At 43.4% G+C, this 17,500-nt stretch overlaps 2 protein-coding genes across 2 annotated transcripts in view; one reads left to right on the top strand and one right to left on the bottom strand.

Moving 5' to 3' along the window:
- Positions 1–298: 298 nt before the first annotated feature.
- Positions 299–16,495, bottom strand: LOC119264346. Its single transcript, XM_037542815.1, has 4 exons — positions 15,349–16,495; positions 6,620–6,689; positions 2,299–2,391; positions 299–399 (listed from the first exon to the last, which is right to left on the bottom strand). The coding sequence occupies exons 1-4, from the start codon at positions 16,228–16,230 to the stop codon at positions 299–301; spliced, it is 1,146 nt and encodes a 381-aa protein (XP_037398712.1). The 5' UTR covers positions 16,231–16,495.
- An 859-nt stretch (positions 16,496–17,354) lies between these two features.
- The window catches only part of LOC119264276 (collagen alpha-1(IX) chain-like), an 83,046-nt gene continuing 82,900 nt past the window's right edge, over positions 17,355–17,500 (top strand). The window contains exon 1 of the mRNA XM_037542536.1: positions 17,355–17,394. The gene's annotated coding sequence lies outside the window, so the exon portion shown is untranslated. The remainder of the gene's footprint in view (positions 17,395–17,500) is intronic.

Genomic DNA, 17,500 nt, shown 5'->3' with positions numbered 1-17,500 from the left:
GTTTATTAACCTGATACAGTGATGCCCTAATATACATTCACTGTACATGCAGTGCTCTTTAGGTTGATCTAATGAGCCATTTTTTACAGTGTATTTGAAACACACACACACACGGCAAATGAAGTATCTTAAAATATACTGCTATTTAATTGTATCAGTCCTACAGAAGCAGTAGGGCTGTCCGTTATCTCCTCTCTTATTGGACAGAGCTAATTTTGGATATTGTCTGTCTAACTGACAGAGCCTGAACTGTCTGTCAAAGACCCCCTTAATGACCTGAGCATAATGATGAAGCCCTTCAAGAGCCGTCAGGTGCACGAGGCCCTGCCTGGTTCTCCATGTCCCGCACCATCTGCTCCCACACAGGTGAGTCCTGCTGGTGGTGCTCTGATCCACAGGCTGCAGAGAGAGAGAAGCCGCTGTCGCACTGAGCTCGGCTCTGAGTGATGACTGGAGCTCATCGCTGACGTCGATGATTTATATCCAGGGTGACGCTGATACCTGTTTCCCAGCGTGCAGGAGACATTCGCAGCTGTAACGAGGCAGAGGAGATGCAGGTGGCGTTGATGCCAGTCAGGGTGGTAATGAATCTGTGTGAGTGTACTTCTTTTATCTTTATTCACAGGAGACTTTCAGGAGATTTGGCAAAAACGTGTAGGAATAAAAAATAATACATTCAGTCTGTAAAGAGAGTCATTCAGAGCAGTTTGGTGTGAAATGATTCACCGTAGAGTCTCTTATTTCTTTAAAGTGGTAGCCATAGGAACCAGACGTCAGCTCTGTGAGTTCAGTTCGTCACAATGTCAACACAGGTACAGACTTTTTATTTGCTATCCAAACCACCAGTGTTCCTACACGAGTCTGTGAGTTTTATATGGAATGGTAATGATGGTTAAACAAATCTGAAAATATATGTTTTCTTTGGGGACTAATTGCCTCACAACGCTGCATGTATCCCTCCACTATGAAAGGATTTTAATACATTTTAGGCAAAATCTTCTCAAAACTATCAGAAAACAGTGTCATCAGGTAGTGAATTCATAACCACCCCATGTGATGGACGTCTGGTTCCCATCACCACCACCATGTGCAATTCTGTGTAGGTTTCTCTAGAACGGACCATTTCACACCAAACCACTCTGAGTTCATTTATAGCTGAGCTACTGAATTCTGGCAAAACAGTAAAAGGTAGTAGTTTTTGAAGGGATATCATTTTTCATTGTGAAGATGTAAAATAATCTCCCAGCAGCCACTGAATGTTTATATCTGCATCATGCTCGGATGATTTGGTCCCCACAAGCAGATAAATACACACACTGCACTCTCTCACACTCAGACAGAGGAGGAGAGGTAAACATGACTGTCACAAGTTTAGAGCATCGCAGTCATGAGACCTAAAATCACAAGCTGTTTTTTGTCTAAATAAAGCATCTCTGTCTCTCTCTCTGTCTCTCTCTCTCTCTCTTACTGTCTCTCTCCCTCTCTGTCTTTCTTTCTCTCTCTCTCTCTGTCTCTCTCTCTCTCTCTCTCTCACTGTCTCTCTCCCTCTCTGTCTTTCTTTCTCTCTCTCTCTCTCTCTGTCTCTCTCTCTCTCAATGTCTCTCTCCCTCTCTGTCTTTCTTTCTCTCTCTCTCTCTGTCTCTCTCTCTCAATGTCTCTCTCCCTCTCTGTCTCTCTCTCTCTCTCTCTCTCTCTCTCTCAATGTCTCTCTCCCTCTCTGTCTCTCTCTCTCTCTCTCTCTCTCTCTCTCTCTCTCTCTCTCTCAATGTCTCTCTCCCTCTCTGTCTCTGTCTCTCTCTCTCTCTCTCTCTCTCTCTCTCTCTCTCTCTCTCTCTCTCTCTCTCAATGTCTCTCTCCCTCTCTGTCTCTCTGTCTCTCTCTCTCTCACTGTCTCTCTCCCTCTCTGTCTTTCTTTCTCTCTCTCTCTGTCTCTCTCTCTCTCTCTCTCTCTCAATGTCTCTCTCCCTCTCTGTCTCTCTCACTCTCTCTCTCTCAATGTCTCTCTCCCTCTCTCTCTCTCTCTCTCTCTCTCTCTCTCTCTCTCTCTCTCTCTCAATGTCTCTCTCCCTCTCTGTCTCTCTGTCTCTCTCTCTCTCTCTTTCTGTCTGTCTCTCAATTCAATTCAATTCCAAAGCTTTTACAGGGAGATTAAGAACGAAGTACAATATATACCAAATACAAAAAAAAGCCAAGAACAGATATAAAGCAAGAACAGATATAACAGGTGCTGCTATAATAATAATAATAATAATAATAATAATACGGTACATTATGGCTTTATAGGTGTGTTTCTCTGACCTGGTGTGTCCCTCAGAGTGTGGCAGGTGTGAGTGTACTGCGCTGCCAGTGTGCAGAACTCTTTATGTTCTCCTAGAACGTGCGGCAGCTTCTCTGTGGGGGGAAGATTCTCAAACACAGATTCTCATGGGAGTAAATTTGGTACATTCGGTCAGAAAGTGCAGCTCTGTCTCAGGCCTGTTCTGCTGGCACTGCTGGCACAGTCTTTGATCCTTGGGTAGCCAAGACCTCCTGTGTCTGCCCGTCTCTATGGCCAGACGGTGTTGACTGAGTCTGTACTTCGTCAAGGTGGACCTCAGTTTAGGGTCAGTCAATGTGGTCAGGTAATCTGCTATGCTGTACTGACATTTTGAGGCCAAATAACGCTGCGTTCAGCTCTGTGAGTTCAGTTTCCCAATAGGTATTCATACGTAAATGTGTGTTGTTTTCCCTGAGACCTGGATCCTTTCTGGAATATCACTATATTAGTCTTTTTCACCTGCGACCCTGAGGGAGAAGGGGCTTAGTAGATGGATGGATGGATAGTCTTTTTCAGGTTTACTGCCAGGGCCCAGGTCCAGGTTCTGCTGTAGGCCCTGTTCTGAGGGGGACAGCAGAAGCAGGTCATTTGAGCAGGAATTTAATCTCTGAGTCGTGCAGAGTGAGTCTCTCTCTCTCTCTCTCTCTCTCTCACAACAGTAGAAGTGAGCAACAAAAACTGTAATGAAAACAGAATAAGATGGAAAAAAATAACATCAATAATAATCACATTATTATAATCACAATATTAGGGTATTTTTCTTCTTCTTATTATTATTATTAATGTTTATAATTCTAACCACACAAATGCAAATTAGTAAACTCATGACCGTTGGGGGTCAATGGAGTGGGGGTATGGAGGATGAGGGTAAGTGGAGTGGGGGCATGGAGGGTGAGGGTAAGTGGAGTGGGGGTATGGAGGGTGAGGGTAAGTGGAGTGAGGGTATGGAGGGTGAGGGTAAGTGGAGTGGGGGTATGGAGGGTGAGGGTAAGTGGAGTAGGGGTATGGAGGGTGAGTGTAAGTGGAGGGTGAGGGTAAGTGGAGTGGGGGTATGGAGGGTGAGGGTAAGTGGAGTGGGGGTATGGAGGGTGAGGGTAAGTGGAGTAGGGGTATGGAGGGTGAGGGTAAGTGGAGTGGGGGTATGGAGGGTGAGGGTAAGTGGAGTGGGGGTATGGAGGGTGAGTGTAAGTGGAGTGGGGGTATGGAGGGCGAGGGTAAGTGGAGTGGGGGTATGGAGGGTGAGGGTAAGTGGAGTGGGGGTATGGAGGGTGAGGGTAAGTGGAGTAGGGGTATGGAGGGTGAGGGTAAGTGGAGTAGGGGTATGGAGGGTGAGGGTAAGTGGAGTAGGGGTATGGAGGGTGAGGGTAAGTGGAGTGGGGGTATGGAGGGTGAGGGTAAGTGGAGTGGGGATATGTGGGGTCAGGAGGGTGGGGCTATGGGGGGTTTACCCACTGTCTCTCAGGCGGTGGCATGTTGTTGGCAGCGAGGGGGGCCGTGTGCCCCTCTCTGAGGAATATTCCTAATTTCTTCAATTCTGTACATTTCTCAAAATTTGGAATGACTTTGTTGAATTTGTTTGTGTAAATTTCCCTCGTTTGTTTATATTTTCTTCCTCTCTCTGTCTCTCTCTCTGTCTCTGTCTCTCTCTCTGTATCGCTCTCTCCCCTCTCTCTCTCTCTCTCTCTCTCTCTCTCTCTCCCTTAGTCTCTCTCTCTCCCTTAGTCTCTCTCTCTCTCTCCCTCTCTCTCTCTCTCTCTCCCTCTCCCTTAGTCTCTCTCTCTCTCCCTCTCTCTCTCTCTCTCCCTCTCCCTTAGTCTCTCTCTCTCTCCCTCTCTCTCTCCCTCTCTCCCTCTCCCTTAGTCTCTCTCTCTCTCTCTCTCTCTCTCTCTCTCTCTCTCTCTCTCTCTCTCTCTCTCTCTCTCAGGAGCCTTGAAAACATCAAGACTCAAACTTTGCGTGTGGCTTGTTTTGATTTTTAATGTTTACAGCACAGAAACAGGGTTGATTATCATCAGCTCTGTGATGGCACAATGAAAAATGAGCCCGTCAAAGAATCATCCCAGGATTAAAGATGTCAGTAATTGCATATTTCTGCAGATGAAAATGCAGGACTGTTTGTTCTTCTAGGCCCTAAAACAGGTGTGCCCTAAATCTTCTCATAAGGTATCAATTACATCACATTTGATGTGTAAAGGAGACAGATGCCACCGTGCCTTCAGGTGGACGGCATTCACTGCAGGAGTTCTGTCATAAATACATCACTGACAGACCCTCATTTAACCACTTGTTCAGAACAAACTTCCGGAGCTTTTTCAACCATTTCACACCAAACTCCTTTGTAAGACTTTGTTTAAAGTCATATAAATAAAAAGTAAATCAAATTAAAGAAGCTGCACTATTTAGGATTTGGGGATTTGGAGAATGTGGAAATGTGTAACCGCAGGCAGCAAGTGATAGAACATGGGGAAACCCCTTCCCCGAGTGGATGAATCTGATATTTGCGTGTGCATTGAAAAAGAATTCAAAGAGAACTCAGTCAAAACTTTGTAGAGGACGTTTCTTTTGAGAATATGAATGATTGTTCAACTGTTGTCGTCATATCTTCATCAGTATAATGAAGACTTAGCATTTGGCACTTAAAAATGTAGCCAGACCGTCTTTTTGAGCCTGTGTGTATTACGTTAATATGTAAAGACAAACAACGTGGTGTGAAAAATGATTATGTCAGGCTTTACAGGGCGACTCCCAGCAGCACATGCACAACATATTTTAGCCTCCTTTTATTCTAATGACTCAGTAATGCTGATAATTTCAGTTTTAATATTTTAGTAAAAACATCTCAACATACCCTTTAAAAATGAGTGGAATTCCTCTTTAAAGATTATTAGTTGCAGGTACATGTTTAAAATGATTCTATTTCGATGTTACTTTACAACACCAATTTCAACTCAAGTAGGAAACTGTAAAAAAAAAAAAAGAAATGTTAGATGTGTCCAGAATACTAAACTACTCCTACTACCACCACCACCACTACTACCACCAGTATTACCACTACTACTACTACTACTAATAATAATAATAATAATAATGAGATTTATTTAGATAGCACTGTTTCAGAGTGCCTGCTGATATAATATGATGGCATATCATCAGAACAGCAATGCAATTGAGGCCATGACATCTAAGAATGTAAGAAAGGGGAAGCATGTAAATATTGGGGGAAAAAAAGGGCCAACAACCGATCCCTGGGGGACACCTTGAGTAAATGAAGCAATGGAGGATGAATGTGGATAGAAATACAATATTGTCCATCAATGAGGTAACCAGAACTGCGCTAGTAATACCAATGGCAGAAGACGTGGTTGACAAAAACCCTAACCGTAACCCTAACCCTAACCCTAACCCTTAAAGCTTTCGTCTCTGAGAGAGAGGAGAAAATCAAGCTGCTTCAGATCTGAAAACATCCACAGGTGTTTCTGTCCATCCTTCCACTGTGAGAAGACCACTCTGCGCTATGGGTCTGAAAGGATGTGTAGCTGTTCAAGAAGAACCTCACTGAGAAAAGGAGACAGACGCATCAAACAAAGAAGCTGAATGATGGACTGACCACCCCAAAGTCCAGACCTCAACACCACTGAATTTACTTCAGAAAATCATCAACCAATCTGTGTAGTTTTACCTCAAAAGTCTCAGAGTCTTGCACTGTACTGCATATCTACCCACAGATATTTGTGCTCTTTGTGCTGAACTGGCCACACTTGTCCCTTTTGTCTTCCTTAATCTACCTCAGCTATGAGCTTCAGAGCCTCAGTGGGGGTTTTTGAGTGAATACATAATCAGCAGTAATTGAATTCAGGAGTTAAAGCCTGTGAATCTCTCCGGTTGCTTACTCAACAACTCTTAGGGCTTCTTTGATGGGGATTTCTGCATACAGCCACGAGTCTGTATGCAAACTCCCCTCGCGTCTGTTTCAGGACCTCCCCGCAGCGCAGCTTACCATTAGCAGAATTACTGCTTGTGGGATGTGTGTTATTACCCAGCGCGGAGGGGCACAGTTGTAAATGTGCCCCAGGGCCTTTAACCATCTTTAAGTAAGGCTCGTAAACGCGTGCCACCGCCCCTCGGCCCTCGCTCAGCCAATGCGCACTCTGGAGGGTGTCTGGGCGGCCCGGGCCAAGCCGCTTTAACGTGGGGCCGCCGCTGCAGTGTCCCCTGCACAGGCCTGCTGGAACCACTGCGGGTCATGAGACGAGTCTGAAGCTCACTTTCCTCCTCCTGCTGCTGCTTTTTGCCAAAACTTACCAGCCCCTGCTCTGCCTGACCAGACTACACCTGTGCCTCCCTTGCTGAGGGTTGCCGACATGGCACTGCGCTGTCTCAGCACCACACGGTAAGACTACATCTCAATGTTTAGGCCTACCCACAGCTTTCCATGACTTTTTCCCCCCTTACTGTCCTTTTACCTCCTTTTTTAGGGCTATCTTTTATATTTTACTTGCTGAGATGTAAACAAAATCATTTAGAATGGTTTGGTGTGAAATGGTTCATCGTAGAGATTAAAGATTGCTTTACAGTGGTGCTGATAGGAACCAGGGGTCACCATGTCTACAACACTAATGTAGCCATTTTATTTAAAGCCACCGGTGAACCTAAACATGTCTTCTAAGCTTTTAAATGCAATTTTGATGATGGTCAAACAGTGATAAATAAAAACAATCGTATAAATGCATAGAACTCTCCACCATCAATGGATTTTGGCTAAAACTTTCTCAAAACTATCATAAAACAGTGTCTCAGATTGAATTCACATATGCAGTGAATTCACGACTGTTTCATGTATATTTGTATCACCAATGACCTCTTTGAGCAAACACATGAACAGGAATCAGATTAAGGAACAGCAACAGGAAACCGCCTCAGATTAAGCAAGCATTTCAGTGATGAACTGACTGAACTGTGCGCTGAATGTGTGCACACGCCCAGAAATTACCCAACAATAAAGGCAGCACAGAGCTTCGTTTACACAGTGATAGGTAACACAGTAGCACACCAAGAGCTGCAGTTCCACATGCTGGTCCATTTTACTATGAGCAACGCGGAGATGCTCGCTCACCAGCTACTCTGGCAAATTTAATGAGCTAAAGAGGGCAAAGACAAAGGCTCTCGATGTATCGACATCAGGTTTGCAAGGGTTACGGTGGTTGGTTAGTGTAGTGGTTAACACCTTTGCCTTCTACGCTGTAGACTGGGGTTCAATCCCCCACCTGGGTAAGCACCCTACACTATACCAATAAGGGTCCTTGGGCAAGACTCCTAACACCAGCTTTGCCTTCCTGTGTAAAATTATCTAATTCTAAGTCGCTGTGGATAAGAGCGTCAGCAAAATGCCATAAATGTCAATGTACTTTTGGATTGTATTGGCCCTGAGGGCTGGAGAGGAACGTACTGAAGAACATATATTACATACAAGTCCTTTACAGGCCTACTGTGTGTTTTTCTCTTTTCCACCTTAAATGGTCAGGCCAAATAAACCTATAGACCATTGTTTATCAAGCTTTTTTAGAGTAATACCATTGACCTGAGATCAGCTTATGATTTTTATCTAATACTTAATGAAATCCCATGACCTTTGATCAATGCTCTTGCTCTGAGGTGCTTGATAAATGTGGGCCATTGTCATTTATTATTCGATTTAATTTCTGTTAATCCCAGTCTTACTACATGCTAAAGCTTATTATTCAGTAACTACAGGGACTGCAGTGCAAGCTGGCTGAGCTCCTCTTAGAATATAGAAGTGCTGAATAAAATGCTGGGCCCACCGCTGGCCTGTGGATATTTTAGGGGTTAAATAGTTAGTTTGATTAAAAAAAAAATTAGCCATTGCCCTAAATGTATAGTACTGTGCAAAAATCTAGGCACCTGAGGAAATTGTGTTGGCCAACTGTATTCTCAGAAAAAAAAGACTAAATAAAAAAAAACATACATTCAATAAAAAGTCTTTTATGTATGTCAATTTGTTTTTTCACCATTTCCAAACCAAACCCAGTATCATCTGGATTTCTCATCCTTACCCTGGTCGGCTTAATCAACACATAATTAAATTAAATCAAGTGTGCCAGTGATAGAACAAATCAATTCAAGAGCTGTGAACGTCCAGAAGGTATGTAGAACCAAACTTTTCGAACTAGATCACAAGATCATATCAACGATTAACAAAAAGATACTAAAAAAAACCCCAAAAAACAGGAAATGCTTCAGGAATTGTTTCACTGCATTACGTTTAGCTTGCATTCGCTCTTCACTGTGAAAAGTGGCTCATCAGATCTACTTGAACAATGAACTAGTTATATTTAACCTAAATAAACACTTTGAACGAGCGATTCTTTCAATCAATGTGGTTTTTTTAAGCTGAATAAAACTAGTTTATTTACTTTTTACCCCACTGAGTCATTTTTCAAGTAGAGCTGATGAGCCGCATTTTACAGGATAGTGGCATGTTTTTACTAACAAAAACAACAACAACAGCAAAAACTGCTGTTTTTAAACAGTTTAGGTATTTATGCCTTCTGCATGGGTCTGTAATCGGTCAGCGCAGACATGCTTAGTGTCAGAAATTTGCTTTTTAGTTTTATATTTAAGCTGCGAGGCTAAGTGTTCAAACTGTACAGGCACCAAATCATCACACACTTACCCTGAAGCATGTTGAGCTGTTAAGCGATCTCAGATGGAGTCGTCAGAGCTCAGACAAATACAGGCTGCAACAGGAATTTTACTGCATTTTTGTTACTGCAACATGCTTTGGTCCATGTTCTTAGACAACAGTGTGTCATACGGTGTCAGAAACCACATAACTAGGTCGATTAGAGATACAACTCCACACAGTCTGAGGGAAGGGTGCGATGATGTAAGCATGCAGTGTACATGACGGTAATCGCTTCCATAGTCTTGCTTTTGTGGTTTCTGACTCTGTGTAGGATACTGTCAGGTATGGAACTGGGCATGAGTGCAGAACACATTACAAGGGATCCCCTCGGGTTTTTAACACGTTCTCCATTACTGGTTTGATTTGAAATGCTCCAGTCTAGAGTCAGGACTGTTCGCAGTGGTGGTGATAGGAACCAGACGTTTGAAGAGTGTAATGCCCCTGAAAGCTCCCTCACGGGAAGGTACTATATGAATTCACTGCCTGATGTCTGAGACACTGTTTTAGGATAGTTTTGAGAAGATTTTGGCCTAAAATTGATTGAAATCCTTTCATGGTGGAGGGATGCATGAAAAATAGTCCTTTTTTCCGATTTTCCACTGTTTGACCATCATTAATATTCCATATAAACTCAGAAGACTCGTGTAGGTTCACTGGTGGTTGCGGATGGCAAATAAAATGTCTATGTCTGTGTTGGTGGAGACATGGTGACCCCTGGTTCCTATCACCACCACTGTGAAGACATCTGAACCATTTCACACCAAACCACTCCGAATCACTCTGTTTACATCTCAACCACTGTAGCTTCTGCTGCTATTGCTGCATTTACCCATGCTACATACCTTTGTACATTACTTGGCCTCATAGCTCCAGTGGCTTGGCTACCAGACCACATTTGAGAAAAAGAGGAAACTGTACATTTGATCTTTGGCTGGAATCTCTCTTTACAACTGACTGTAGGATAATATCTGTATAAAAGGCTCAAAGAAAGTTTCTTACATACATTATTAGACTACATCGGACTGTGCAGCACCCCCCCCCCCCCCCCCCCCCCCCCCCCCCAACACCAAATCCACTTTTAATGGAGAGGTTTTAACGGCTGCGGTGTCGCAGTTGACCCAGGTTTTGGCTCACGCTCAAGCCTGTGATGCGCCTCTGTTAGAAATACTTTGCATTCATCTTTTTCTCAACGTACCTTTGTAATTACGGCTAAAGTATTAGTTACCGCGGCAGGAAGCGTCCTTCAATCATAACACCTGGATAGAGGGAAGCAGTTGGCAGCCACAGTCTCCAAACTACAGTGTGTGAGTTACAAGTGCTGGGCTTTTAAGAACGCCTATAAAATATCCTGTCCAAGCACATTCCACTTTCAGATCCACACATTTGTGTCCTGCTTGAGAGCACAATGATTAATGTAGCACGAGCTGAATCAATAAAACTGCACTTGTAATAGTTTCATTAAGTGATTACAATATATATTTCTTCATTCCAGCCTCCACTCTTTTCAGGAGACTCACTCTCAGTCTCTCTAATAAACCTGCAGGGATGTTTTCCACACCTCCACAGTTCAGTCTTAGAAGCTGGTTGATTTTCTGAAGTAATCAAACCCATTCAGTGGTGTTGGGGTCTGGACTCTGGGGTGGTCAGTCCATCATTCAGCTTCTTTGTTTGGTGTCCGTCTCCTTTTCTCAGTGAGGTTCTTCTTGAACAGCTACACATCCTTTCAGACCCACAGCACTGAGTGGTCTTCTCGCAGTGGAAGGATGGACAGAAACACCTGTGGATGTTTTCAGATCTGAAGCAGCTTGATTTACTCCTCCCTCTCAAAGATGAAAGCTTTAAGTGCTGTTTATCTGTTGGGGGCCGTGTTGGTGTCGACCAGGTCTTCCAGATGGTTGTTAGGATTGTTAGTAGTCATATTTTCTCTGGCGCTATATGTATTCTGTGCATGGTGTTGGTGAAAGAGAGATTCAGACTGGTAGACTGGTGCTGAGGTTAGTCCTGACTGTGTGGATTATGATTATGTCAACCGGAGAAAATCCAGCATTTACAGAACACAGCACTGATAATCAGAGAGCGAGAGAGAGAGAGAGAGAGAGAGAGAGAGAGAGAGAGAGAGAGAGAGATGGGATGGAGAAGGAGAGGGAGAGGGAGTTAGACAGACAAGAAACAGAGGAAGTGAGAAAGATGGAGAAATAGAGAGTTATAGACAAAGAGCGATGGAGAAGGGAGAGAGATCTATGAGGCTGTTTTGAGTGACTGAAACAGTTGCACACCCACCCACACATACACACATACACACACACACACAGACACACCTACACAGACACACACACACAGACACACACAGACACACACACAGACACACACACACACACAGACACACACACACAGACACACACACACACACACGCAGACACACATCAAATCAAATCAAATTTATTTATATAGCGCTTTTTACAACTGATGTTGTCACAAAGCAGCTTTACAAAAATGGGAATCACAGCACAGAGAATCAGACAAAACACTGAACATAATATACAGAATATACAGAACCCCCGTGAGCGCTGAGGCAAGGAAAAACTCCCTCAGAGCTGGAGGAGGAAGAAACCTCGGGAGGACCAAGACTCACATCTAAAGGGGGGACCATCCTACCACTGGTCAGACAACTTATAAGTTAAACATTGAAAAGTCAATTTTACATCCACGCAGTTCTAATATATTCAGGTGTGTATAATCAACAGTGGAAACAATTAGAGTTCATATAGATTTGGATGTGATCTGTAGTGGAGAAGCTGCGTTCCAGAAACTTCCATCAGTCTGGTCAATCAGGGGGACAGGGGGACTTGAGGGTGGGACATCCATCAGTATTGGGCCGGACCGGTGGACAGTCAGTAACTCGGAGGAAGGAAAGATTTAGGAATTAGTTTAGACTGGATTTATGAAGAACAGAAAATGTAAAAAATTATCAGAGTGTGACTAATGACTCCGGCAGGTCTGAATATGACAGCCTAACTAAAGGGAGAGAGCCAGAAGGTAACATAGACACGGAGGCTCCCTGAGACACTGGCATTCACCCACTCCACCGTCCACAAACCTGAGTGACTGCATGTAGTGAGTGACAGCAGCACCAGCATCTCAGTTTACCCACAATTCACTATGTCCATGAACCCCTGGATCTGCAGCCTTATCTAAAGGGAATTAACATTAACTACCAAAAGCTAAACTAAACAAGTAAGTTTTTAGTCTAGACTTAAAGATTGAGACTGTGTCTGAGTCCCGAACATTATCGGGGAGATTATTCCAGAGTTGGGGCGCTTTATAAGAGAAAGCTCTTCCTCCTGCAGAGCTTCTCTGAATTTTGGGAACTACTAGGAAGCCAGCACCCTGTGATCTAAGTAATCGTGGTGGTTCATAATAGGAGATAAGGTCTCTCAGATACTCAGGAGCGAGCCCATGTAGGGCTTTATACGTTAACAGGAGAATTTTATAGTCTATGCGGAATTTGACTGGAAGCCAGTGAAGAGCTGATAGGACTGGACTAATATGGTCAAATTTTCTAGTTTTAGTAAGGACCCTGGCTGCAGCATTTTGAACTAGCTGAAGTTTATTTAAGTTACTGCTAGAACATCCTGACAGTAGCGCATTACAGTAGTCTAGCCTTGACGTAATGAAGGCATGTACTAATTTTTCTGCGTCATGTAAGGATAAAGCATTTCTTAGCTTGGCGATGTTACGGAGATGTAGAAAAGCTGTTTTAGTAACATTAGATATGTGTTTATCAAATGCTAGATCTGAATCTATGATAACGCCAAGATTTTTTAGCTGTTGAACCAGGTGTGACTGAGAAGTCGGCCAGATTCAACATTAGGTGTGATAATTTATTTCTAGCAGCTTTAGGGCCTAATAGAAGAACTTCTGTTTTATCACTATTTAATAGAAGAAAGTTGTGTGACATCCATGATTTCACATCTTTTACGCAATCCTCCATTTTCTTTATTCTCTGTTTGTCATCAGGTTTGGCTGATATGAAGAGCTGCGTGTCGTCTGCATAACAATGAAAATTAACATTATGTTTTCTAATAACTTTGCCCAGGGGGAGCATGTATAACGTAAATAATAACGGTCCTAAGATAGAGCCTTGTGGAACTCCATATCTAACCTTTGTATAATTGGAGGGTATATTATTTACCCTCACAAACTGAAAACGATCGGTCAAGTATGATTTGAACCACGATAAGGCAGTTCCAGTTATACCGACCATTTTCTCTAATCTTTCTAGGAGGATATTATGATCTATTGTATCAAAAGCTGCGCTCAGGTCAAGAAGTACCAGTAAAGAAACGCAGCCTTGGTCAGCGGCAAGAAGCAGATCATTTGTTATCTTAACTAGAGCTGTCTCAGTGCTATGATGAGGCCTAAATCCAGATTGGAATTTTTCATAGATCTGGTTTCTTTGCAGATAAGAGCCAAGTTGTTGGGCCACGGCCTTTTCTAAAATCTTAGAAATAAATGGTAAATTTGAAATAGGTCTATAGTTAGATAGTACACTAGGATCAAGATTTGGTTTCTTGATCAAAGGTTTAATTACTGCTAGTTTAAAGGCTTTGGGAACATACCCCAGGTTTAATGATGAGTTTACTATTGTTAATAGTGGTTTAATTATGTCTGGTAATACCTGTTTTAATAGTTTTGTGGGAACTGCATCAAGTGTACAGGTTGTGCAGTTTGATGAGGAGATAATTTTCTCCAGTTCTAAATGATGTAGTGGGTTAAAAACTTCCAACCTGACTTCGGTAGCTGGATTTTGTTCTATATCAGCCACACCAGATGACAGACAAGATGTGCTATTTATCTGTTGAACTTTGTCCCGAATATTTTCGATTTTATTATCAAAATAGTCCATAAAAGCATTGCTAGTGTGGATTGCTGGAATCTGAGGATCAGTACCTGCCTGATTTTTAGTCAGTTTAGAAATAACACTAAAGAGAACTCTAGGGTTGTTTTTATTAATCTCGATCTGAGAGGCCAGATACTCTGAGCGGGCTTTATTAATTTCTCTTCTATATTCAACAATACTGTCTTTCCAAGCAGAGTGGAATACTTCCAGTTTGGTTGATCGCCATTTTCGCTCAAAATTTCGTACTAATTGCTTTAAAGTACGAGTTTGGTCGTTATACCACAGCGCAAGTTTTTTCTGTCTCTCTTTTTTGTGTTTAAGTGGTGCTACACCATCTAAAGTAGACCGGAAGGTATTTTCTAAACAATCAGTTAGTTTGTCTAGTTCTGCTGGGTTACCTGGAGAGTACACTATGGTTGATAAATCAGGAAGGTTATCAGTAAATTGTTGAGCGGTAAAGGGCGTTATTGAATGTTTCATAGAGTAGCTGGGGGATGTACGTATATTATGACTAAGATGAAGTTTAAAAGAAATAAGATAATGATCTGAGATTACTGAGGTTTGAGAAAGAATATCTAGGTTATCTATGCTAACACCCAGGGTCAAAACCAGATCCAGAGTATGATTACAGTAATGCGTAGGTCCTGTTACATTTTGAGCAATACCAACTGAGTCTAGAATTGATGCAAAAGCCTTTTTTAATGAGTCATCAACTTTTTCAAAATGAATGTTGAAGTCTCCTACTATAATTACTTTATCACTACAAACTGCTAAATCTGCAGCGAAATCACTAAATTCTTTTAAAAATTCTACATAGGGTCCTGGTGGTCTGTAAATATTAATTAAAGAAAATGCATTCTGTTTTGTAATTGGATTAATTATGTTGATGTAAAGAAGCTCAAAAGAAGTGAAATTATCATAGTGTTTCTGATTGACAGCTAGGGAATTTCTAAAAATTATGCAGACCCCGCCTCCTCTACCGGACGATCTGGGGTTGTGTATATAATTATAGCCTGCAGGGGTGGCTTCGTTTAATGCTAAATATTCATCGGGTCTAATCCAGGTTTCAGTGAGGCACAACACATCAAATTTCTGATCAGTTATGATTTCATTCACTATTACTGCTTTTGAATTTAGAGATCTTATGTTAAGTAAACCAATCTTTAGTTTTGAAGTGCTAGTGCTACAGTCTGGATATGATTGTTTAATATACGTTAGGTTATTTAGATTTACTGTTTGAGTTTTTTGACATTTATGTTTGACTCGGGGGACAGACACAGTCTGAATACATTGGTATCTAGGTAACGTCTCTTTGCAGCTCACAGACGGTCGGTTAAGCCTCTCTGTCTGCGGCCTGGTCCCGGCTCCGGTTTGTCAGCAGCTTCTAAGGCTACTGCTACTCTGCCGACTAACTAAGAGACTATGTGCTATGCTGCACGAAAGTAAGGCAGCACCATCCCGCGTGGGGTGGACACCATCCCTACCTAAAAGACCAGGCTTGCCCTCAAACATTAGCCAGTTGTCTATAAAGCCCACATGATTGTCCGTACACCACTTGGACATCCAGCGGTTCAGCGAAGAAAGCCTGCTGTAAGCTTCATCACCACGCCTCATTGGGATGGGGCCAGAACAGATTACCTCTTCGGACAGCGTCTGGGCCTGTTTAACCACCTCTTTAATATTAGCCTTAGTTACTTCAGACTGCCGCAGACGAATATCATTGGCCCCTACATGAATAACTACCCTCGAATATCTCCTATTTGCTAACAGCCTAAGGTTGCCACTAATGTCCGGTGCTCTGGCTCCCGGTAAGCAGATAACTCTAGCCGCTGGTGCCCCTAAAGGAGTAGCTAATTTCACGTGCCGGACGATAGAATCTCCTATCACCAGAGTACCTTTGACAGGCTCCTCAGCGGGTGCTTCACTGAGCGGGGCAAACCTGTTTGACACGTGAACTGGGGGAGCATGGTGTACAGGTGGGCTGGCTGTGGCCTTTGCAGTAGCATTAGCCTTAGCCTTTCGACTATGCCGCCGAGACGTTACCCATTCGCCCTGCTGTGGGGGCTCTAAGGCCGGAGTCGAGGGGGTACTAGCTCTCCCTGGTGTACCCGGGGCTGCTAACAGTGACCCTTGCTGTCTATCCCTTATTAAACCCCGGATACGCAGCTCTAACTTGTCCACCTTCTCTACCAGGCAGTTAACTAGCTTGCACTTTGAACAAACACCACTATCATTATGACTATCGGTGGAGAAGGGGTCTAAACTAAACATGCCACACTCTGAACAAGAGAAAAACCCAGCAGTAGCCATGACAAAAAAGCACTCGCCTTGTTTCAGTTGAAATTAGAAACTAACACAAACCAAACAGCAGCAGCAAACAGCTAATCCAGCAAACCTGTGGAAGAAGTCTGTAAAAGTGAGCTAAGAGTGGATTAATAGGTGGGTAGAGCAAAGTGGAGGCAGGCTAAAGGTGGATTAGTAAGTATGAAGGGTGAAAGAGGAAGAAAACAGGGGTAAATGTAGAAATTGAAGTAAATTAAAGAGAGCTAGCAATCAGCACACCACCAGCAACAGCAGCATCCTCTCTGTCTCTGACTCTGAAAGGCTGACGGAACTGATAGGGGAGTTTTTGTTCATCCTTAAACGAGGTTGAAAGGGATTTTTCCGGAAGCCCTTTTTCCTTTGTGCTGCTCTTATTTTGTAAAACTCTGCCTTCTTGAGTGAAACGAGCAGATCGCGCTAAGAACTGTGACACACACACACTAATGTCTGCAGTCTTTACATGTATAAAGTGTTTTGGAGCTGTGTATGAGCAGTGTGTGTGCGAGGGTTTCACCCCCTACAGCCCCCTCTGTGGTATTGCCATAGGGATCATCTATTACCCCCCCCCCCCTCTCTCTCTCTCTCTCTCTCTGCCTCTCTCTCTCTTTCTCTCTCTCTCTCTCTCTCTCTCTCTGCCTCTCTCTCTCTCTCTCTCTCTTTCTCACTGTCTCTATCAGGTCTGTTATTAAATGTGAGTCAGGTGTTGCTGCCTCACAGTCTAGCAGCTGTGTGGCTGTGCGTGTGTGTGTGTGTGTGTGTGTGTGTGTGTGTGTGTGTTTGGGCAGTGCAAAGCTCTGATTTGCGTAATTAAGACAAATGATGAGAGAGAGAGAGAGAGGGAGAAAGGGAGAGAGAGAGAGAGAGAGAGAGGGGGGGGGGAGAAAGGGAGAGAGAGGGGGGGGGGGGAGAGAGAGAGAGAGAGAGAGGGGGAGAAAGGGAGAGAAAGAGAGAGAGAGAGAGAGAGAGAGAAAGAGAGAGAGAGAGAGAGAGAGAGAGAGAGAGAGAGAGAGAGAGAGAGAGAAAGAGAGAGAGAGAGAGAGAGAGAGAGAGAGAGAGAGAGAGAGAGAGAGAAGCAGAGAGAGAGAGAGAAAGAGACAAAGCCCTCTCCAAACTCTCATACCACCGGGGGCTATGGACATATGTGACAGGCTGGTAAACACACACACACACACACACACACACACACACACACACACACACACACACACACACACACACACACACACACACACACACACACGCTGTACCCAGCCAACCA

The sequence above is a fragment of the Pygocentrus nattereri genome, chromosome 11, assembly GCF_015220715.1.
Source record: "Pygocentrus nattereri isolate fPygNat1 chromosome 11, fPygNat1.pri, whole genome shotgun sequence".
NCBI classification, from domain to species: Eukaryota; Metazoa; Chordata; class Actinopteri; order Characiformes; family Serrasalmidae; genus Pygocentrus; species Pygocentrus nattereri.
The sequence above is the reverse complement of the archived record's forward strand: the minus strand, read 5'-3'. Positions and strand labels throughout refer to the sequence as shown.

Bases quoted from the DNA above. Each gene is read 5' to 3' on its own strand.
- LOC119264346 (XM_037542815.1), bottom strand. From the start codon at position 16,230: ATGGCTACTGCTGGGTTTTTCTCTTGTTCAGAGTGTGGCATGTTTAGT. The intron at 2,392-6,619 runs GTAAGTTTTGGC...TTCCCCCCACAG, and splicing joins GTCAGGCAGAGCAGGGGCTG to AGAAGCTGCCGCACGTTCTA. The intron at 400-2,298 runs GTCAGAGAAACA...CTCTCTCTGCAG, and splicing joins CACTCTGAGGGACACACCAG to CCTGTGGATCAGAGCACCAC.